The following is a 22,949-nucleotide window of genomic DNA, read 5'->3' on the forward strand; positions in this document are numbered from 1 at the left end:
AAGTCAACTCTATAAAGCATGAACAACAGGATGGCTTCATACATGAATGGGTATAGATTGCCTCTGGTTGGTTGACTTTGCATTTGCATGGTTTTAATCTTAAATGTTCCACCTACTTTGTGTCAGAGATGATTTCTGATAGTATTCTGCCAACTCCATCAATCAACTTCCCTCCACCGGTCTCCAGAGGAACTCATTTATGTTCCAAGAGATCATGATTGGCCTTTTTAACTTCTCAAAGAAGAAGATGCTCTCTGAAGCCATGAGCCATCTAGAATTTGCTCGAGGAAGAAAGATGAAGCTGATCACAATTCCCATGCAATCATGAATGCGGTGTGGGGATAGCATGGGCTGAGCGAGTCTTCTTTCAGATAACAATGGAGTCATTTTCACAGGGATGATTAGAGATCATTGTCCATTTTCTGCCTTGCTAGCAAAAGAGAAGCTATAGGATAAGGATTAGGAATTCAGGTAAGTTTCAGAACTTTCTGATCACAGAAACTGCTGCAGTAGTAGGAGTCAGATGGAGCAAGGGAGAAGAGAGTTGAAACCTCCATGTTTCAGTGAAGATCCTCTTCAGAGGCTGCACAGCCTCTTTGACTAAAACCTTCCACCTGCATTCCATTATTACCTTAATCATGTCCACATCTCAATCAATGATTCAGTCAACCATTTGGTGTGCAATGACAACTAATTACAGTAATAAACTTGGAAAAACAAGTTAGTTAGTTGCCATTTTTTTTTAGATGTCTATCTTTTTGCTCCTCATTTACATCAATAAAGACTTTAGAACTCATGATTGGAGTATTCTGCTTTCTCTAATTTTCTTTTCCATGGTTGAATTCTGCACAGGACAACATCTCCAATAAATCTAATGAGGTTGTGAAGAAAGTGCAATTCTTCATCTTATAATGGAACACAAATAGCAGATCTAAAACAAAAGAAAAACAAGAAGAAGAAGAAGAAAAAAGAAACATAACAAGTTCCTTAACTTGGAAGTGGATACATTAAATTATTGCACAGCTGCAGTGCATCTCAAGGATGACAGTTAAAATGATAATTTCAATGCATGGAATATCTAATATGACTTCAAGAATGGAGTCCTTCTGTTGTTCCTCAAGAAACTTGTTAGCCAAATGATGACTATAATGAAATCCTCCGATTCGAAGAGAGGAAATTGTGCTATATCATCACCAATCCATTCACAAGTTCATGAACACTGTGTGTGGATTTCATTCTGAACTAAACCTTTCAAAAGTATGAAGATATTTGGATCTGACAATTTCACACACCAAATGACTGCTCTGTTTCAGTAATCACAAAGCTCTGGTGATTAGGAATCTAGACATGAGAATTACCTGGTTGTGCTAGAAAAAATCAGCAAACCAGGAGATTGATGTACGTACAACACAAACTGCTTCGATTGCTGATGGTTATAGGAGCAAGAAGGCACAGCCATGGCCATGCAAATGTCTAAAACCCCATTTGCAGCAGCCACGACAAGCACCGAACCAGAATCTAAACTAAGGCTATGATGACAATGGATCCTGCAAACTACTAATCCGAGGAGAGAACGGAATCCCAGTCGATCTCCCACGACGGATACTTTCGCAGCACAAAGCTGTCGGATTCGTCCCATGGCGCCTCGGTGAAGTCCAAGTACTGCATCGCGGACACAGCCGACGAGCCCGAGGAGGAGGACTCGTCCTCCTCCAACGAGGAGGAGATGTCGGACTTGGTATCCTCCAAACCGGAGGTACCGAATTCACCGTTCGTGCCTGCTTCCTCCGTTGCCGCCGAAATGAGCGGAGCACTCCCCTGTTTCTCCGGATTCGATAAGGTGTCGCAGATGGCCTGCAGCTTGGCGTCTACCGAGGAGTGGAGTGGCGATCCCATATGCGCCCCGTTGCGCCGCAGCTCTGGGAAGTTGAGCCTTGCGGCGTCGCCGCGGAGCATGAAGGCGGCCCTGTCGTAGGCCAGGGCGGCCTTCTCGGCGGTGTCGAAGGTCCCAAGCCAGAGGCGGGTGCGGTTGCGGGGAAGGCGGATTTCCGCGACCCATTTGCCCCAGTGCCGTTGCCGGACGCCGCGGAAGAGCTTGTTAGGCTTCGGAGGCGATGGCGGCGACCCGGAGCGCTTCATGGGCTGAGGCTGCGGAGCTAGGAGGTTCCCGTTCCTCGGGCTCCGGCGGTGGGAGGATGCCGCCATAAGCTGCTGTTGGTATTGCAACTGAGCTCGGATTTCAGCAGGAGAGAGGCGATCGACGCCACGGCCGTTCTGATCCATCAACCGTAGCGGAAGCATTTCGGGGCTCGACGACAAAGGCAAGGAGGGAACAAAGATGGGATTTTGGTGCAGGAAAGAGGAAAAGGGGGAAGAAAAGGAAGGAAAGCAGAGAGGCTCAGGGGAGGCCGAGCTTGATGAAGAGGAGAAAGTGGAGGCGGGAGCACCATTAATAAAAGGTTCAAGTGCTTCCCTCAGAGGATCGGATGACGAGAAAGCTGGTGTGCCGCAGTACACATCCATAGCTGTCGCCATGCCTTTGCGCAAAGCAAAGCCGAAGCTTTTAGCCAAAAGAACGGCCTACTGAGGTGGAAAAGAAGCTGGAAAGATATAGTACAAAGGACAGATCGGAAAAAAACCCCACTGGCTGTGAACGGAGCAACAGGAAAAGGCGAAGGATCTCCGAAGGAAAGAGATCAAGAAAGATGTCTAGCTAAAAAAGTGGCCTCTTTTGATCAAACCAGCAAAGGAAGGGTCAAAAAGGAAGCAAAAGATGGATCTGATGTCACAGAAATCAGACGACAGCGGAAGATTACGGTATGGAGTTTCCCGGTGGAAGAATATCTCTGAGACGGATCTCTCAGTTCGCCGGAGAGTGGGGGAAGGCTTATCTGGGAGGCGAAGGCGGACTGGCTTTCTGTGCCGAGAGAAGGGCGTGTTCTCGAGAGCTTATATAAGCCGCACTTCTCCCGATCCCGCGAATCACAATACACCACGTATCCCCCAAAGCCTACGCCACCGGCACCTGTCGAGGTGTCTACCGGCTCGTGTCAGTGGCCGAGACACGCGTCGGGTGCCCATTCGCTCCCTTCTCCATGGGTTTATCCAGGGACCGGGTGGTAGAATGTCTCTAGATACACATGAAGATTAAGTCGAGCGAACTACGTGGCAAGCTGTGGTTGGCAGACGCGATGTGTTTGTCTTGGCTCGATTCGGTGGGTTTCAATAGCTTATGCATGCACGATGATGAAGGTTTGATTTTTCAGTTGTGGTGAAACATAGTAAGTGCACTCGATCAAGGAAAGAATGCTACCCAAACTCATTGGGAAGACCTAATTTTGCTTGATTAGATTCAGATATAGCAGACATCTTGATGGTCAAAGGACATCGCCATCATGCAATCAGTCAATGGCACGTTCAATGAATCTAAGGTGGTGAACTCGGTAAGTAAACAAACACAAGTAAAGATGTGATCGCCCACTCATCATGTTCCTCCATGTGGAATGGCACATGCACCTGATTGACAAGTTCAAACCCATCAAAGAATCCGGCCTTGGATTGTCCCATTGTATTAGCCAATTCCTATGGACTGGTTTGATGGAGTGATTGATTCCTCCCATGTTTCATGTCCTGACAACAAAGAAACAAGTGACTGTTGAGGACAAAACACAGGCAAAGAGTGGGAATCTTTCATGTCATGAAACAATCGATTTCACCTAATAAAATGTTGGATTGCGTCTACTCAACACTTTGATGAGTGGGATTCCAAATGTGTGGTGGATTTAACTAAGATCTTTATGCAATTCAGTGGCTCTTTAGCTTCAGCTATACCACTCTTTCATATTCAGAATGCCAACATAACTTGAAATGCACAATCCAAAAGAGATGAAAATATGGCGCAGCAACAGTGAATACCATATGAATCCATCGACGAGGTTAATGATTTTGAAGCTTTCTTCGATGCACCACGACAGAAAACATGGAATCCAATCCGAAGAAGATTGGAGGTTTCTTTGTCTAAAGTAATAGAACAGTTCATGTTGATGTCTATGTAAAGACGTATGGCAGCATGCAACGATAATCTATATATAGAATAATGCGCGTAGATCAAAATGTTTCCGAAATAGTGCAGCATGCGACGATGATCATAGGTCAAAATGGCAGGGACGGGTGGAGCTGCTTGCACAGGGTGAGATAGGTGAGGTAGAGCAGTCGGTCCTTGGCCCCCGTGCGATGGTTCTCGGTGTGCTTGCAGAAGTACTTGAGCCGCCGGAGGTTGCAGCAGCCCAGCGTCTGACCCAGCAGCATGAACAACCAGTTGATGTCGCGCTTCTTCGCGGCCACGATCGGCTGCATGGAGTTCGGCAGCCCGCAGGCCTCGCAGTGCGGGAACGTCGGATGCATCCACGCCGGCGGCGCTCGGTCGTGCATGAGGTGCTTCCGCGCCATGATGAAGCCTGCAACCTCCTCGAACTTGGCCTCCAAGTCGTACCTGATCACCCGGCTCACCTTGCAGTGCTTGCACTGCGTCTCGCCGTGGATCTCCGCGATGCCGATGGCGCGCAGGTGGCTGAGCGTGTGAACGGTAGCGCGGCGAGGGGTGGCCCAAGGGAAGGGAGGAGGTATGATGCTGGTCTTGTCACGTCCCTTCGGTGCCGGCGCTGGTCGTGTACGTCCAAACGACTGAACAGGAGCAGGCGAGGCGGGAGCGATGGAGAAGGGACAGGGGAAGGAGGAAGACTCGCCAAGTGCAAGGGTAAGTTTACAGATGGGATCCTCTACATCCGCATGGCTCTCTGGCTTCTCCACCCCTCCGGCTTCCATGGCTGGTACAGATCAGAAAGAGACGGTCCAGAGAGGGAGAGGGAGAGGGAGAGTTAGGGTTAGGGTTGATGAATACAGAGGGACAAGGAATCCAATTAGGTGATAATGCCACTAAATATTAAGCACAGAATTGGAGGATTTGTGTTACTAATAAAGATCAATTAGTGGTATAGACACCAATTGCTTTGGATTCTGAGCTCCGTTTGTACAACAAAAAAAAAAATAATAATAAAAATAATAATATTATTATTAACAATAATATAGTTGAAATCTTGATTTGCATGGCATCAACAGTTCTAATGTGTGATGGGATTGAGAATTATTATGTTAAAGTGGCTTTGGATTAAGTTGGATTGAGAAAATTAGAGAAAAGAGATGATTGGGAAAGAGAAGAACAAAATGAGAGCAAAAGATGTGTTCTTACCCATGGCAGAGAGAAGGATTGGGTTTAAGTGAGAGAGAATGTTTTTGAGCCAAAAAGAACTGTGCACTCTTTATTCAATCCTATTTATTTACTCATGATTTGCCAAAGATTTATTAATTAAACCTAAGAATAAACATATATTGCTAGTTTTGTGCATGTAGAAAATTATATATATGTTTTTAAATCCCTATAACAAAAACAATGTCTGCAATAAATGGAAAATTTTCATTCTTTTATTGACCAGCTTTTGATCTGCCCAAGTTGTTGGTTGTCGAAAGATAATGTTGCAATATATATATATATATATATATATATATATATATATATATATATTGTGTGTGGTAAAATGATTGTTCATATTCTTTGATAGTTAATGTTTGGTTTGCCCAAATTGTAGTGAGAAATTAATGTTTCAAATGCTACATCAAACTCACTGGAGTTTACTTGATATGGTGAACACAAGGTGATGATGTCTCTCCCTTTTTAAGAGGAACAATGAATACAAAGCCATTGAATGCCCAAAAGGAGCAGGGATCCATCTATTAAGCCCGTGCATAGGCAATAATGATTCACTGTTCTTGGGTTCTGTCGAGAGCATGAACCGAGCAGTAATTCTTCTGAAAGGATGCAATAATGGCAGATTCAGACATCAAACCTAAGACCTAGCTAAGAGAAACACTGCTGGAGAACAGGATCCAGCATAGATTCCAGAGAAAGATATCCTTTGGGATGCTTCCGATCCTAGCAATGGCAGTGATCCAAAGTTGCACAGTAAAGTACAGTCGCACTGCACACACAGAGAAGGCGATAGATTAACTCATCGTCATCTCTTCTTGGACTCTTGGACCTGCTGCTGCTGCTTGACCGATGACTTCCTTCTGCCAGGGATACACTTACCTTTCACATCCCCTCCTCTGTCGTCCCGCATCTCCAGCTTCCCTTTACCAATCCCAAGCTTTGAGCTCCTGTCTCCAACAGCATCAACGCCAACGATTAATCATACTGCATTAGTCACTGGTTAGTGAAGCTTAAAGCCACAATCCCTGCACAAAGCTTAAGGCTGTCATGCATGCCTGACAAGCAGGAGCTCAACTGATGGATTGGGTGGAGGTTAATCCCCAGTGGAGTGAAGTAGGATAAGGAAAGGTGTCACCTTTCTTCGTTGTAGGAGGAGGATTTCTTGAGAGAGGGCTCGGACGGCCCCATGCTACCCTCGAAGATGCTGCCGCTGAAGTACTCCTTGTCCTCTATCAGGGGGTGACAGAAGCGGGGGTTATCCGAGTGGCGACGCAGCTCGTCCTCCTCGCCCGCCCGGCTCGCGAGTCGACTCACCACTCCACGGTGTCGCCCGTTGCTTCTCCGCTCCTCAACTGGCGAGGCGGAGGTGGCGGCGGCCTTGATCATTCCGCCGCTGGGGCTGCTTCTTCCCTTCAGGGCCGCGGACCCGCAGGCGATGAGTTGGAGCAGGACCGAGTTCCGAGTCAGGCCCGGTTCCGGCGTCTGGTCGACCTCCTCGAACCTCCGGGAGGCGCCGAGGCCGGGGGCGTGTGTGGGGGGCTTGTCCGACGTGGTGGAGGAAGGCGGAGACGAGTCGTCGGTGGGCAGCTCGGTGAGCCCGTGGTGGTTAGCCGGAGCCGCGACTCGCTCGATCTCGTCCGTCGAAACGCCCTGGGAAAGCCGAGAGTAACCTGCGCCGTTCGGATACTTGTCACCCCCAGTGCCCTTACCGCCTCTCAGCTCTTCCTCCTCTGAAACCTCTTCTTCCGCTGCCTCTTCTTCGTCGTCGTCTTCTGGTTCCAAAAGGAGTCTGGGGGGCGCAGGAAGTCGTTTTGGCTGCCTGGTGCTCGCAGTGACGTGTTGGAAACGCGCTGACACGCAAATCTCAAGTTGAATACAGCCAAAGAAACGCTTGCAATCAAGTGGAAACATCCAATAAAACAGTAACAGGGACTCGGGAAAGGAGGAGGCCAAGGAAAGACCATAAGCGCCCGGGATGATCTCAGAGCCTTTCAGAACGTACTCCACGCCTTCCGCCGGAAAGATGATGTCGTTCTCGGCCAAGTCATTCCACACGTACCCATTCTTGTAGCTCCTTTTTCGTGTTTCACAGATCGTTACAAGAACATCAGAACAGGTTGGCAGGACAATCAATAAAGGATTAATAACAGGAATCGATAGAGATTACCTCTTGCAAGACCAGGAAAAGAGGGAAGGCATGCCTTTGCCTCGGAGAAGAGTCAGTCTCTCCATCACATCTAATTCATGCAAGACACACTCTGAGAAAGAGAGAGAGAGAGAGAGAGAGAGAGAGAGAGAGAGAGAGAAGGCGACCTCGGAGGCGGAGCTGGTGGTTTGGGAGGTGAGGGAGCTCGATGAAGTGGGGTTGCTCCAGCTGCCCATTCCTGCTGAGATAGTATATGACCTGAACTTTCCTCAAACACCTGATGAACCTCTGTTGCTGCGAGCACCCCAGTCTGGCTCGCTCTGGGCTCGCCTCCCTGCTGCTGAGCCTCCTTCCTCTTCCACCCCTGATCTCCATCTCCACAACAAACAGCAACTGTTACTACGGCCAGGCTCTGTAGCTGTTTCTCGAATGATGTGAACGAAAAGGAGCGAGAGAGAGAGAGATAGAGAGGAGGAGGAGGAAAAAGACGGGGATCCGGTAACGTGCGAAGTGTCCACCCTCTGTTTCGGTCTCTTTATAGCAAGCAGTGTGCGTGACGACACAGGCCAGGGTGAGGTACACCGGTGTCTCTCCCTGTACCACTGCGTTGCCTTTTGACACGTTGCATGATTCGAGACAGAGACCGGACGATGCGTCCTTACGTGCAAAAGCCCGTCTTCATGGATCGTAAGCTGCAAGAAGTAAAAGAGACGAAGAAGAAACGCTCGGAAACAGACTGGGCAGTAACTCTCTTCGCCGATTCAAATTCAAATCGAGAAGAAGAAGAAAGAAGCTTCACATGATTTGACAACCAAATGGAGATCAAAGGGATTACTATTACTCATGTGATTCTTGATGAAGAAGAAGTAGAGGAAGAACCATCGGTTCTCTCCCATCTCCTTGCAGTTCAGTTCTTCACCACTGTCCCACTGTCTGGCCAACACCCTCTTTGATCCTCAAGAGGAATGAGTGGTTCAATCATTTTTCTTCTATTGTCTCATCATTTTATCTGACGAAATCCAGATACATTGAAAGTGGAACAGTTTCATGCATCACTCACGACCGTTGGTTTGACCAAGGATTGGTGAAGACAGCTCAAGCATCCCAAGCTTGCAGGGGGCCTCGGAAGGCTCAGCATGGCTGCTTTGGATCCTGTGCTGCTCGTCCCACTCCAAATCGACATCTCTTGAGGTGACCACTCCGTTCACCCTTCAGTAGCTATCACTCAGTAAATGCTACTGACCTTACAAAATTATTATACGAGCTGTTTAAGATTTTCTTTGAAAAATGATGTGATGTGATGTTATGTGATGTGATCCAAAAAACGACATGGCAAGTCAAATCCTTTTATAACACCATCAGGTTAATATTTTTCTTCGAGATAATATTTTATATTTAATTTTATCCTATATATCTATATTTTATTTTGGTTTGATTTGATTTAAGAGGAAAAGAATATGCATTTATCAATTTTCAGAAAACATGTATTTGATAAAGTATTATTTTCTTTGAAAAATCAAAAGAAATAGTTTTGTCGGTTTCAGCGACTCGCCCGCCAAGTGTTCGGTGGACAACCCGTTCAGCTCGCACGTGAGAAGGAGCGGTTTTGGGGAGTCGTGGGGGGAAGCGGTTTCCCTGGCACGTGCGATTCGTTTATCTTTTTCCACGTGTCCTTATCAGGGACGATACATGATAGCGATAGCACGTAGTACCGATAGCTGCCGCCACCACCACCACCGTCTCCGCAGGTCGTTCATGGCGGAGATCCTCTTTGCTGGGCACCTCGACCTCCGTCTTGGCCCCGACTCCTTCAAGCTCTCCCCTCATCCTCCAACGCCCCTCCCTCTCGGTCGCTTGCTCTCCAGATCACCTTCGCTGCCTCTGCCGAGGTCCAGGACCGTGACGAAGCCCCTCTCTAGATCCTTCTCCGAGATACTATCCGTCACCGGTACTTCAGATTCCCTTCCCATTTGATTCCTAGACTATGGATCGGCGATTGGCGGCGTTCTTTAACGCCTTGTCGGTCTTGCCCTTGATCTTGTTGCTGTTCTTTATCGGGGGTTTGATGGTGATTTCGACAGATTGCTCCGACGGCAGCACCATCTTCCGATTCGGTGATGCGACCGAGGTGAAGCGGGACGAGGTTGCTGCTTCTGGAAACTGTGTTCTTGAGAAGGATGTGGAAAACTCGGGGAAAGCAGACGCGAAAAATCCAACGGAAAATGATTCTTGTGAGATGAGCCAAGAAACACCAAAACGATCCGATCTTGAGATGAAGGGATTGGAACCAGTCGTAATTGGAGCTGGGATCTGTTTGGAGGAGACTGCGGTAGCCAGTGAAGAAAAGATTACTGTTAACGAGGTAGAGAAGCCAGAAGCAACCAGGGAATCTTGTGGTAACGGAGAATTTAAGGGGTTGGCCGCACAACTAAGCCAAGAAAGCTGTGTCTCTGCAATAGATGATGTTGGATCTTTGATAGAAGATGAGGAAGAGGGTGTAAACTCCGTGGATGTTTGCAATAAGGTTGATGAAGCAAAGTGTTGTGTTGAGTGGACAAACATATTAATAGGACATGCTTCTCGGAATGATGATAAGGTAGTACGAGATATTGATTCGGACATTCATGTTTCACCAGAAGATCAGGTTGTTCAGTCTCTGGATGAAGATTCTGATTCTGCTTTGAGAGCATCAGTGAGATCAGTTTGTCCGGCTAAATGCATGGATATGGAGGTGAATTCTGTCAGTGAAACTTCACAATTATCGAGTAGTTCTTGTATGGATGAGTCAGAGGGTGAATCAAGCTATGGAACTCAAGTAGAAAAGGCACCAGAATATAGTGAAGGGAGAACCTCTGATATGGACATTGACTTTGGAGATAACTCACTTGATGTAATGACTTTTGAAGCAACTAAAGAACATAAGGAATCAAGAAGCCCTGATATGGATGACGAGGTGAAAGATGTTCATGGTGATGGAATGCTCCAACATAGTGGTAGTTTTGAGAATCTAGAAATCCCAGTTCATGAGACTATTCAAATCATGGAAGCCCAATTTGAAGATATCGGGGCTTCACAAGTGTCTAGGGCAGCTCAGGACATCACTGATGTGGATGTGGAATTAATCTCTTCTTATTCAGATGACCATGGGGACAGCAATACTGTTGAAAGCTTAGTCAAAGTAATATTCTTATTCTATTTCCTTTCTTAGTTCTTATCTGTGAACTTATGTAAGAAATATGCAAAAAAATTGCATAACATGCTATGGGTAAACAATAATCTTTCTGGTTTTCATATAAGTCTTAAGTTGGTAGTTTGTTTTCAGCTGTTCTCATATAGTTAACTTAGATTTTTTTTTTTCATGATGTAGTGTGGACAATTTCCAACCTTCTAGAATATCTAACACTTTTACATCTTTTGATGTCCATGTCCATGCACTACCAGCTTTACATGGATGGATAATAGTAGGATGTAAATTGTAAGAACTGCATGTCTAAGACCATATAATTAGAGAACCTCATGGCTGTTCTTTGGCACGTTCGGATTCATGCACAATAACTGATTCTTGTTTTTGAAGCTTGACGTTACTTAGCTTTGTCGTATTAACAGGCTGAAACCATTGGTGGAATGAGACAAGATGAGAATGCTGAAGTTGCAGGTTATAATAGGTACCGTATATATTTTCTCTTGTTTAACTCTCAATTAATGTAACAATGACAATTTTCCTTCCCAGAATTGTGTTCTCTTTGTTACCACAAAAAAAAGAAAAAAAAAAGATATTCTGCAAGATGTTTTTAGGCCAAACTAATGCTTTTATATATGAATGATACAGTTTTATTCCTATGTAGGGTGGACCAGGTACCAGCACACTTTCTTTCCTTGTCTTCTGGAGCTGCAATCTTACCTCATCCTTCAAAGGTACTGAAGCAAGTCCCATAGATAATCTAAACCAAAGCCTTTAAATAATTCTTTACCATTTTTATTGGCTAAAAATATTTGTCTTCTTGACTGGCATTTATAGTTATTCTTATAATTGATGTGTCTGCAACTTTAATTGTTATGTTGTTTGGAGATCAGAATATGAATTCATACTTCGAAATCATATGTTCTAGGGTCTGTTTTGTCCTCCATGTTTTGATGATACCCGTGATTTTCTATAAGATGAAACATCCTGCCTTAAGAGTAGGAATAAAAATTTTCTTTAAGTTTAAATATCTGAAACAAAAAACCCATGGTTCAAAGAATATAATTTTAACTTCGGCTACATGGACGCTTTCAGGCTATTGATCTTTGTTGAGGGCAAATCACTGGATAATCAAAATGGTTCATGATTTTTCTTTTTGTTTACTATTTTTGGTCTTTTCCTTATGCCTTTGTTAAATAAGGTTTGTCAATCACTTTGTTATATGTGAATCATCAAGCTATTTTGGAAAACTGAGTGTCTACTGTATTTGTAAAAAGTGATTATTGTAACCAATTCTTGAAGTACTGCTGAATTGATTAAGAGTTCTTGCAGATTTGAACCAATTGATTGCAGAAATAGAACCATCTGCACATAGAAAATGGTTCTTGGTTGGATCTTTGAAGTTTTAAGTGTATTGACCATTTTAAGTTGCAAATGACTTTATTAGGTATCAATAACACATTATGAGGTTCATGTTAATATTAATTTTACTACATAAATTTCCTGATGATATCTTGTGTAACCCTGTAAATTACATTACATAGTTATAAGCTGCTTTTTTCATCAGAAGTCTTTAATTTGACCTTTATTTAGTTTCTGCTGCATGCTAATTCAAGTGAGAATATTTGGTTTTCATACCAGATGCTTAATTCAGTGATCTAATGATGGAAATGTAAAATCGAACATGTTAGTAGTGCTCCCTTAAGTGCAATTGGTAGAAACCATGCAACAGAATTTTTTTTTTCAAAATTCTGAACTCTTGGACAATATAACTTATATATCTCTCCTTTTGACGAATCTCGGTCCCTTCTGTCAGTTTTGCTTTAGTATGTTGATTTCAAAATATCTTATTTCATTATGTTGCACTACTGAAAATATCAAAGGTTAGTGATTTGAAATAATAATGCCAGGCATTGACAGGTGGTGAAGATGCGTACTTTGTGGCTTTGAATAACTGGTTTGGTGTAGCTGATGGAGTCGGACAGTGGTCCCTAGAAGGTGTTGCCCTTTCTTGGTTCTTATTATAAATCATCATCATTGGGTAGACAAATTCCAGTTGATTTGTTTAATTTTTTTTAATATCATTTTATAAATGAAACTGTAGAACATGAATTTTTTTTGCCAATTTACTCGCATTACAAATTGTATGAGTATCAGGTCCAGAGTAGACAAATTGTAGACTGACCTCAGGACCAGAGTCTGAATCTGAAACATGTCCTGTACATCTTGTAACTAAAAATTACCTGATAGCTATGAGTATCAGGTCAAGCATTAGCTGGCACAAAGGTTTTATTTGAAGTAATTTAAGCTTTGATCAAGATGTTGTGGTACGGTGGAAAAGTTGCAGCAACTTAAAGCTTCAATTGAGATGTTGTGGAGATAATGTATCAAGTTCACAACAACAAGATTTAAACTGGCAGAAGTTACAGCGATGAAAGATCAAACCATGAAGCATCTCCTTGCTTGCAATAGACTTCCGTGCCCAGTGTTCCTCACAAATACGAGACCTTTTTGTTCTTTTCACCTTTTTTCTTACTGGCCAACCATTAGTTTTATAGTCTTGTATGTGACCTTATTTGCTTCTTTGCTGTTGAAGTTGCATTCATATTCAATCTTATGGTTCAGGAATCAATGCGGGGTTATATGCCAGAGAACTGATGGAGAATTGTGAGAGATTTGTCTCAAAATATGAAGGAACTAAACCAGATGAAATCTTAACCAAGGCTGCCGCTGAAGCAAGTTCTCCAGGCTCGTCCACGATTTTGGTTGGTTATTTTGATGGACAGGTGCTTTCTCATATTCTGCAGAAATATTAAGACACATGATCCTATCATCTATGTTTTTTCCTGCTGTTGCAGCATCTGAGATCCCATAGTTTGGATGGCTCTCATGTTCTCCAGAACTGGGAGTTCTTTAACAATTTCTTGTGTTACTGCTATACAGGTTCTTCATGTAGCTAATATTGGAGATTCTGGATTTATTGTGATAAGGAATGACACAGTTTTGAAAAGGTCTACTCCGATGGTTTATGGGTTTAACTTTCCCTTCCAGATTCAGAGGGGTGATGACCCTTCGAGATACATTGAGGTATAAATATCTTTGTCTAGCAATTATCATGGACCTACAAACTTGGTGCATCACTTTTTTTTTTTTTTTCTTTCAAGGAACTTCTTTGCTATATTATCGTCATTCATCTTCTTGAATCCTAGATGTACAAAATTGACTTGCATGAAGAGGATGTTGTTGTGACCGCAACTGATGGCCTGTTCGACAATCTATATGAGCATGAAGTAGCAGACATTGTGTCAAAATCGCTGCAAGCGAGTCTGAAGCCCAGGGTTAGAGTCAAAGCCGTTTACTTGTATCCTAACCAACTTATTTTTTCATATTCCGTTGGTGATGATAACAAAAAATAACATTTCAGGAAATCGCAGAGATCCTAGCAACAATGGCACAGGAATTGGGGAGATCAGCATCAGCTAGAAGTCCTTTTGCAGATGCAGCCCTTGCAGCTGGGTATCCTGGCTTCACTGGAGGTAAACTCGATGATGTTACTGTCATCGTTTCTATTGTTGAGAGATCCAGCCGATGACTTTGTTAATAACAAGAGTCTTAAAGTCAGTAGTTTCTGGTTTTTGGATTTTGTTTCCTAGAGTTTTATCTATCAGCTTTTGGCCGTTAGTGATCACAAATTTTTAGTTGGTATGACTTCATTCTCCTCTCGTGTTTTGGTTGTGCAGGTCTTGTTTGCTTGCCATCTTTTACTTTGGTAGTACAGCTGCATGAATCTGAAGAATAATTGAATTAGAAGCAAATCTTATAGTTCAAGAGATTCATGAAAAACTTGGCATCTTGATATTGATATTCTCGCAACTTATTTTAATATATGAAGTTTATTTATAACATAACAGAATTTTCTCATTGTTCAATAAAATCCAAGAGACTAAATAATGTGTGTTTCTCATGCCTCATTTTTGTTGTTATAATTCTCAGATTTGTTATAAATGATGAGGTGGCTAATTCTACTTAAGTTTGGTTAAAACATAATTTCCTACTAAACATGATCATTATTATTATTTATTTCATTTCCCACTAATAATGGTGTATAATCATGAGAAGAAAACTGGCTTTGTTTGTGAGATAGGTAGGTGGACCAAAATTTGAGCTCAACCATGATCACACGACATGACTCTCAACCACTGTAGCTGTGGAAGCATGGGAAGCTGTCATCTTCATTCAGTCCAAATTGTGCTTTTTTTTATACGTGTCTTTCTAATGCGTTCATTTGAGAAATGAGTTATGCAAGGGTGAGGTTCAAAGATTAAATGGGTTTATAAAGGAGAAGAAAATGGTGTTTTTCTTAAGAGAGTGGAGAACAAAATAGAGAACTGTTGGCATCATTAGTGGATTTTAACATCTTTAATTGTATAATAGAGGGAGGTGTAAATGGTCATTAAAATTTTAGTTGTCAGTTGAATAAATCCTTCCAATGGTTGGGTACACCTGCCAAAGTGAGGTGTAAATGGTCTTTTAGTTGTCAGTTGAATAAATCTTGCCAATGGTGGGCGGGTGCGCTCACGGGCCTGCAACGGGCCCACCCGCTTACTATTTTGGAGCCATGTGTGCCAGCTACCCACACTAATTCCAGGAAGCATGGGAGCCAAAATGGTTGACCGTTCTGTGGGGACCACTTGTGGGGGCCTGTCCATGTCCGGTCGCAAGGCAGGTAAGCACGGAGGCTTATAAACGGTGGATGGGTTTGGATACCACTAAACCGACGCATGAACGACGAACCGACGAAACCTAATCGCTCAAATCATGCATTCAACATGTCACACTCCTTACGCTGACGGGAAGAGGACGGTTACGAAGGGGAAGAGTTGGTGATCGACGCCACCCGACTCCCACGAGGTCGCGCGCAGGAGGTCACCAACCTCCTCTTCCCTCGTCACATCAGAGACGAGGATAGAAAATGGGGGGAAAATAAGCAGGAGCCAAGAAGGTGAGAAGGAAAGCGTTGCCTCGTGGATTTTGACGGGAATGGAATCAATTTTTTCCTCTTATTGTGTGTTGCGGGGAATCTTGATTCTTCCGATTGCAAAAGGTGGCAGCTGTGGACAAAATGGAGGGATCGGATCGGAAGGTGGTAGTTGGGAGCTACCTCGCCCGCTCCTTCAAATCGAGCGAGACCGGGAGGAGGAAGCGGCCTGCTGTCACGTGGCTTTTCTCTTGCCCATTTAAAGCGTCTCTCTCTCCTCCGTCGGCCCCGTTCGCTTTTTTTGTCTTCGTTATTTCTCGGATATTTGCCGTCTTGGCGAATGTACTCCTAGCAGTGCTCTTGGCCCGCCTCAAGCGTGGGGATCTTGCCCCTTCGGTTCCCACCCACGATGTGAGTTACCCAAATTTACCCTCTTTTTGCGTCGCTGTTGTTCGTAGCTCCGTGTGCGCTTTTTGTGAGCCAAAATTCACCTTCCTTTGTTCCCTCGCTGAAATTTTCCTTCTTTCTTGCGTTCTGTACACACTCCTCTGTTTTCTTACTGAGCTTCGAAGGAGCATAAGCTTGTTATACCAATCTTGCATCGGTATTTGGTACGATTTGCTGCATCTAATGTTTTAAGTTGCTATTTAATCGGTTTCTATCCAGGTGCTCTTTCCAGTGCCTCGTCGACCACTGATCAGAAGGATAGGCTTAGGTTGTATTTGGTCTCTTATAATTTCTTTTATACGGGGTCATAGTGTTTTTTGACGGCTTTTGTGATGATTTAAAATATGCTGCAGATGGTAGACGATTTATCTTACTATGGAGATGTAATTGGTATTTTTAGTTGTTTATTTCCTATATAATTCTCAAAAGTATGGGGAGCTAGTTTCTTCTATGATTAAATGTCATAGTTTGGTGTCACTGAATCGTTTTCTTTTTTTGTACAAAGTTGTTTCAATTTAGCTACTGAGGTTTTTATTCTTGACTTCGTTTATGTTTTAAAAGCTCATGATTGATTAATTGTTCGTGTTGCTCTTCTGATTTGTTTTTGGTCCAAACTATATTATCCCATGTCTTTTCTCTGACAAATGTATCCTTTTTAATTGTCGCCTAGTTAGATTAAGCGTCACAAAGTCATTACATTCATTTATGGTTCTAAATTAATGCTGAAATATGGCAAATTAAATTCACTATTAGAAGTGATTACTGTGGCGAGCACACTGTGACATTTGTAACTAACAGATTCATCATATGCCCTTGCTGGTTTTTTCTTCTTGAAAAGTCTGTTAATCGAGATTGAAGAATTTAACCAGATCACATATTTACTTTTACATGAGATGGTCGTTCACAAAGCTCGCTCACGATCTGTGCGTGGAAGCTTAAGTTAGTATAGAATCATATCGGAACTTCGAGAACAAAGCCCGGAAATTTGTAAGCTTTGATATGAAGTACTTTCAAATGCCTGTTGATCTCTTTTGTAGTCATGTATTTCAAGCAATTATGATTTATATAATGATCCAAAGCCTTGGATACAAAGTCTTCAACTCAGTGCTCTATCATTCGACTCTGCAGCGTGTCTGAAGCACAAAAGGGGCCGATTATGATAGAAGCTCCATGGATGAATGGGCTTGTAAATGGAACATTTCAAGTCAGACATGCTGCTGCGCTCTCTGAAGTTGATGATTTCTGCAAAACTCTTGGTGGAAAGACTCCTATCCACAGTATATTTATTGCAAATAATGGAATGGCAGCAGTCAAGTTCATGCGAAGTAGCGGAACATGGGCTTATGAAACATTTGGAACTGAAAAAGCAATTCTTTTGGGAGCTATGGCAACTCCTGAAGACTTAAAAATTAATGCAGAGCGCATTAGAATTGCTGATCAATTTGTTGAAGTTCCTGGTGGAACCAATTACACTAATGGCTGCTCTAGAAGAGTTGGAGTTGCATGTCCATAACATGACTATCAGATCTGATCATTCTCACATGTACATTTGCATACTGCAGGAGCAACGATTTCCTGATCTTTTACCATCTTCAAGGTTAGTTCTACTTCTACACATAGTTATCTAGATTGTTTCTTTCTTAGTTTTCCTTTGCAAGCAGTTGGGTAAAAATTTTTCCATCATTACCTTCTTCTGTTACTTATCAGATGCCCAATTAAGTTATCCAACGTGGAAGTAAATGTAGTGAGATTAGATAATAATTTTTTAATCTTTTTCAGGATGACGGACCTAGATTGTTCTTGACAGGATGAAACTACTGTTTGTATGATCTTAAAAGAAATGGTTCTCAAGATTCATGAACTGGCTGGTGTTCGTATGCACCGTCTGCCTGTCTGTGAGTGGGAAGTGAAGCTATGGCTGAATTCTAATGGGCTCACTGCCTGGAGAGTTGTGGTGACCAATGTTACTGGTCATACTTGCATAGTTCATGTAAGTCTACCACATTAAATGACTAGTCGAATAGGGTATATATTGCAAAGTCATGGAAAAATAGTTTGCAGTTAACACATTTGTATTATGCAATCTATTGAATCAATCAAGTTTTTGATTTTTCAGTCCATTTGAAAATAAGCAATTGACTTCATTTTTTTCTAGATCTATCGAGAAGTGGAGGATAGCAATTCACATGAAATGGTTTACCATTCTGCCAGCCGTGTAAATGGTCCTCTCCTTGGTATCCCATCAAATTCTCAGTATCAGCCGCTGGGGTCCATTGATAAAAAGCGTTTGGCAGCAAGGAAGAACAATATGACTTACTGTTATGATTTCCCATTGGTAAAATTTCCCATTACGTAGTAAATTAAAATCAGGCATTTTTTGCGCTGAATGATGTTAAAATTTTTGTCTGTTATTCTAAAGGCGATCTAACATGTATGCAGGCCTTTGAGACCGCACTTCGACGGTCATGGGCATCTTATGCTTCTTCTAGTACTTGAATGAATGATAACAATGATATGTTCAAATTTACAGAACTGAAGTTTGTGGACGGTCATGCAGCTTGGGGAACTCCTCTAGTTCCCGTGAGCCGGTCTTCTGGTCTCAATGACATTGGCATGGTAACGTGGTTAATGGAGATGTCCACACCAGAATTCCCTGGCGGGAGGAAGATTGTAGTTGTGGCAAATGATGTGACCATCAAAGTTGGTTCATTTGGTCCAAAAGAAGATGCATTCTTTCATGCAGTGACCAATTTGGCTTGTGATAAGAAGCTCCCTTTAATATATCTGGCAGCAAATTCTGGTGCTTGGATTGAAGCAGCTCAAGAAGTAAAATCTTGCTTTAGGGTGGGGTGGTCTGATGAGTTGAGCCCGGAACGTGGCTTTCAGTACATTTATCTGTCTCCAGAAGACTATAAACGCATCGGTTCGTCTGTTGTCGCTCATGAATTGAAACTGGAAAATGGTGAGATCAGATGGGTCATAGACACTATAGTAGGAAAAGCAGATGACTTGGGAGTTGAGAACCTATCAGGAAGTGGTGCCATTGCTGGTATTTATTCAAAGGCATATAGTGATGGAATGAAGTGAGTTTACTGTTAGTGCTCAACTCACACATGATTGCAACCCCCCCTTCTCTCTCTCTCTTTCCACTGCACGTTATTATTGAAGACAAGCTCTCGACTGCTCATCGAAGCTGGAAGTATGTGAGCAGCTAAGCTCTCTCTCTCTCTCTCTCGTGGTCTTCTTCACCACTTAGTTTAAGTTGATGAGTACATGAACTGTAATATCAGCGGTCGCCGGTTTATTCTACTTTCTGCTGCATGAACTCCTATACCTTCTGCTTCACACATCTTCAGTTACCTTCGGTGCACAACCGATCACAGCTTCTCCGACCGTGAGGAACAGCTTCTCCTGCCCTATGAGCTCAATGAACTCAGCCAAACGGAGCTTCTCGACGACCACCGCACCAGGATTCGCAATGGCAAGCTACAGAATCCGCACCAAATCAAACCTGTAAGCTCACGCCATCCCACTCTTCAATTACCTCGAACAAACAAACATGAAGCTTTACCACCTGCACTTCACGCTTTTGTAGGCCTCTGTGCAACTCTTTCAAGGCGTGAATCCCACTCGTGTCTACGTCCGTAACAGCTGCAAAGCAGAAGAAGGCTTCCATGCGTTATTAGTCGCTCGAGAAAGGGAAAGATGAGACACTGATGACGGACGGAGAGGTCAGCGTGCGACTCATTACGTGACATGTCGATGATCAAGAAATCAACTCTCGGCAGATCATTTGCCTTCTGTTGCTCCTCTTCATCTCTCAGCCATCTCAGGATCCTGCGTTGCGGTTCTAAACAATTCCATTTCGTCTTCTCTTGGGATTTGCATCAGATCGTAAAGAAGGGAGCCAAGACACGGTACCTTTCCTTGACGTAGTTGGAGTTGGAGAAGTAGATCGCCGAATCAACTCTCACGATCAGCACTCCGGGAACCCTAATTGCCTCGGGGTACTGTTCCACGTTCCGATATATCATCGTTCCCGGTAGATTCCCCAGCAAAGCAGTCCTCGGCCTGGTCACTTGCAGCAGGATCTTCGCCAGCGATATCGATACCTGCAAGCCCCCGAAACGAAGAGACTAATCACCGCAACAATTGGCTACCGCAGATTTTAGATGATGTAACACATCCGTCCGTACCGCAACCAGGAGGCCGATCTCCACAGACGTGAAGACCACGCCAAAGAAGGCTCCCATGCACGCCATGAAATCGAATCTGTCAACCTTCCAGATGAGATAAGCTGCTTCGTAGTCGATCAGTCCCAGGACAGCCGAGATGATGATGGAAGAAAGGATGGCGTTCGGGGTGTACTCGAAGAGGGGTGTGAGCACCAGCAATGTCAGCATCACTACCAGCGACATGACCACGTTCGACACCGTGGTTTGGCACCCGGCCATATAATTCACCGCGGACCGCGAAAAGGAACCTGCAAACAAGAACACCGGATGATCCCTGACTGCTTGATTCTTGCTCTGTTCCTCCTCCGACACCGTTGGTACCTGTGGTTACATAGCAAGATGTCATGGAGCCGAGCATGTTCATGGTTCCTAGCGCCACCATCTCCTTGTTTCCATCCAATTGGTAGTCCTTCATGGCCGCAAATGTTCTTCCGATCGCTACCGCTTCCTGATGGATTCAGAGAGAGATGTTAGAGCAACGTTCCTTCGAGGAGAATCAGAGATCCATCTTAGTTACCGTCAACGCCACCATTCCGGCCACCACTCCGATCCGGAAACCTTTTGCAGCGAACGAACCGGCGAAGCGGATCTGATCAACGGATGATGGGTTGATGCCTTTTTCTATTTTCTTCACCTTTTGGTTCATCAAGTGTTTGGGCAAAATTCAGAGAGTAAAAGACCGACAAATCTTACGACATGGAATGGAGAGATCTCTGAGCTGAAGGACTTACGATCTGAACACCATGCTTGTCGGCACGAGTGATGTACACCAAAAGGGTGGCTAAGATGACGGAGATCAACGGAGCAATGGCTGGAACCCAGAAGAGCTGCTGCTTCTTCTTCTTACCCTGTAAACGAAGCTGATCAGAGGGCTTATTTGGTTGACAAGATTGATTCAGCTGAGATAAGAGCATGCACACACGATGTATCTGGCAGCCAGAAGGAAAGCCAAGAAGGCTGATCCGATCAGCATCGTCTGCCAATTCCACTGCAGAAAGGAGTCGAACGCCGTCAGAAAGGATGAACTCAGAGACAAGAAGCAGAAGCAAAGCTTGAAACAGAAGCCGTAGCTTTACCCCATGCTCGACTGATCCCCACACGGACCTCATGACGGAAACGATGTCCGTGTTCTTGGTGAACTTCTTGATGCCGAGAAACCCTTTGAGCTGCTGAAGTGCTATCGTGATGGCAGCCCCTCCCATGAATCCCACGATGGCAGCATGGGAGAGGAAGTCGATCAGAAACCCCAGTCTGGAACATGGATTTCAGATTTGATCGTGGAGTATGCATGAGTCAGAGTACAGTACTGATGCAGCATCAGAAATCTCACCTCAGGAAACCCAAAGCTGCTTGAGTGACTCCGGCAAAGAAGGTCGCAGTGAAGGCGAGCCGCCGGAACTCCTCCTTCTGGGTCACAGGATCGAACTCGTTCTGCAGAAGAGCCCCAAGCAAGAGAGACACCACCGCTACGGGTCCGATAGCGATGTCCCTCGAGCTACCCATCGCCGCATAAACCAGCGGCGGAACGAAGCTGGAATCTGCAGCAGCAGCAGAATTGGTAGTGTCATATGAGAGCTAAGATTTAGCTTACGGTAGCGGACATCAACTCACACAGTCCATACTGCGGATCCATGTTGGCAAGCTTTGCATATCCAATATCCTGAGAGACCGAGGGAGCGAGTGAGGAGGAATCGAGTGCGTGTTAGAATCGCCAATGTCTGCTACGGGTGAGGACGGCGCGATCATAGATAGATTTATACCTGAGGGATGCAAAGACTTGCGATGGTGAGTCCGGCAATGATGTCGCCCTTAAGCTTGCTGAGGTTGTAGTCTCTCCCCCATTCCAGAGCTGGAAACAAGAAACGCAGTCCCAGCGCGAGCTGTTTCGATCTCGGTTGATCCTTGTAAGGGCGTAAAGGATCGTCGGCGAAGAATGTTTCCTTCAGCCCGCGGGTGAAATCCGTCGCCAAGCTTCTCCGGGGAGGGAACCCAACCTTGTGCACGCAGGAAGAGTCAGATTGGTTGGCCATGGCAGCTCCTTGTCAGTTTCCTGCACCCATCAGCAACAGCTATCACAACCCAGAATGCATGAGATCAAGATCATTCTTCATGTAAACGGATCTCATGAACAAACCAAAGAGCGATGGTTTGGGGAAGAAGATGACTAGAATACAGCAGCGTCTGCATCAGGCCATGAACCTCCTGTTTGATTGGTGCACAGAAGCACAGAATCAAAGGACAAAGACTTCAGCGGTTGTGATTGCAGAGTCAAAAGACTCGCGGTTTCTATTCACCACATCGAGAAGCAGAGCACTTCTGATGGTTCTTATAATTCCTTTCTCAAGTGACGGTACTTTTTGTCTTCCACGATGAACAAAACCTAAGACTGATGATGGAATTCTCACACTCAAATAAAGACATATAGGAGCACAATCATTTCTTATGTCATGTTTCCAAGGATTTGTGGAATGTACCCAATGAGAGGGTGCATTGCATTCCACAACCAGAGATGCATATGAGATTTCAATGACAAATAGCACATCATATATGTCAGCAAAAGGAAGAAACAGAGAGGGTAGAAACAAAGGAAGAAGAAGAAGAAGAAAGAGAGAGAGAGAGAGAGATCCACTCACCCTCACCTCCCCGAGAAAACCAATAAAGAAATCACATCAAAGTGGTGTTCCTCACAGTCCAAG

At 44.1% G+C, this 22,949-nt stretch overlaps 5 protein-coding genes and 1 pseudogene across 8 annotated transcripts; 2 read left to right on the forward strand and 4 right to left on the reverse strand.

Annotated features, from left to right (window-relative positions):
• Positions 1-1,348: 1,348 nt before the first annotated feature.
• LOC135614643 (ethylene-responsive transcription factor RAP2-4-like) lies at positions 1,349-2,913 on the reverse strand. Its single transcript, XM_065112210.1, has one exon. The coding sequence runs from the start codon at positions 2,533-2,535 to the stop codon at positions 1,558-1,560; it is 978 nt and encodes a 325-aa protein (XP_064968282.1). The 5' UTR covers positions 2,536-2,913; the 3' UTR covers positions 1,349-1,557.
• A 1,239-nt stretch (positions 2,914-4,152) lies between these two features.
• LOC103988330 (uncharacterized) lies at positions 4,153-4,824 on the reverse strand. Its single transcript, XM_009406874.2, has one exon. The coding sequence runs from the start codon at positions 4,822-4,824 to the stop codon at positions 4,153-4,155; it is 672 nt and encodes a 223-aa protein (XP_009405149.2).
• Positions 4,825-5,758: 934 nt separating this feature from the next.
• LOC135614644 (protein SOSEKI 2-like) lies at positions 5,759-8,025 on the reverse strand. Of its 4 annotated transcripts, XM_065112214.1 has the most exons (6): positions 7,580-8,022; positions 7,434-7,503; positions 7,228-7,340; positions 6,402-7,116; positions 6,146-6,213; positions 5,759-6,035 (listed from the first exon to the last, which is right to left on the reverse strand). In XM_065112214.1, the coding sequence occupies exons 1-6, from the start codon at positions 7,785-7,787 to the stop codon at positions 5,911-5,913; spliced, it is 1,299 nt and encodes a 432-aa protein (XP_064968286.1). In that variant the 5' UTR covers positions 7,788-8,022; the 3' UTR covers positions 5,759-5,910. The 4 variants fall into 4 exon arrangements, with proteins under 4 accessions (XP_064968286.1, XP_064968283.1, XP_064968287.1 ...); XM_065112211.1 differs by having other exon boundaries at positions 6,402-7,340; positions 7,580-8,025; XM_065112215.1 differs by having other exon boundaries at positions 5,909-6,213; positions 7,580-8,020.
• Positions 8,026-9,119: 1,094 nt separating this feature from the next.
• LOC135585921 (probable protein phosphatase 2C 71) lies at positions 9,120-14,647 on the forward strand. Its single transcript, XM_065112216.1, has 10 exons — positions 9,120-9,360; positions 9,494-10,590; positions 11,019-11,077; positions 11,258-11,327; positions 12,504-12,591; positions 13,219-13,379; positions 13,537-13,680; positions 13,803-13,931; positions 14,018-14,129; positions 14,334-14,647. Exons 1-10 carry the CDS (start codon positions 9,168-9,170, stop codon positions 14,390-14,392), a joined length of 2,112 nt encoding a protein of 703 aa, XP_064968288.1. The 5' UTR covers positions 9,120-9,167; the 3' UTR covers positions 14,393-14,647.
• Positions 14,648-15,174: 527 nt separating this feature from the next.
• LOC103988333 (acetyl-CoA carboxylase 1-like) lies at positions 15,175-19,105 on the forward strand (annotated as a pseudogene).
• Positions 19,046-22,516, reverse strand: LOC103987464 (sulfate transporter 1.2-like). Its single transcript, XM_065112217.1, has 14 exons — positions 22,388-22,516; positions 22,014-22,303; positions 21,865-21,913; positions 21,584-21,791; positions 21,330-21,504; positions 21,176-21,241; positions 20,985-21,101; positions 20,771-20,887; positions 20,575-20,701; positions 20,215-20,501; positions 19,940-20,130; positions 19,770-19,855; positions 19,593-19,669; positions 19,046-19,504 (listed from the first exon to the last, which is right to left on the reverse strand). Exons 2-14 carry the CDS (start codon positions 22,281-22,283, stop codon positions 19,361-19,363), a joined length of 1,914 nt encoding a protein of 637 aa, XP_064968289.1. The 5' UTR covers positions 22,284-22,303; positions 22,388-22,516; the 3' UTR covers positions 19,046-19,360.
• Between the last annotated feature and the right edge of the window lie 433 nt (positions 22,517-22,949).

This window comes from Musa acuminata, chromosome BXJ2-6, assembly GCF_036884655.1.
Source record: "Musa acuminata AAA Group cultivar baxijiao chromosome BXJ2-6, Cavendish_Baxijiao_AAA, whole genome shotgun sequence".
Taxonomy (NCBI): Eukaryota; Viridiplantae; Streptophyta; class Magnoliopsida; order Zingiberales; family Musaceae; genus Musa; species Musa acuminata.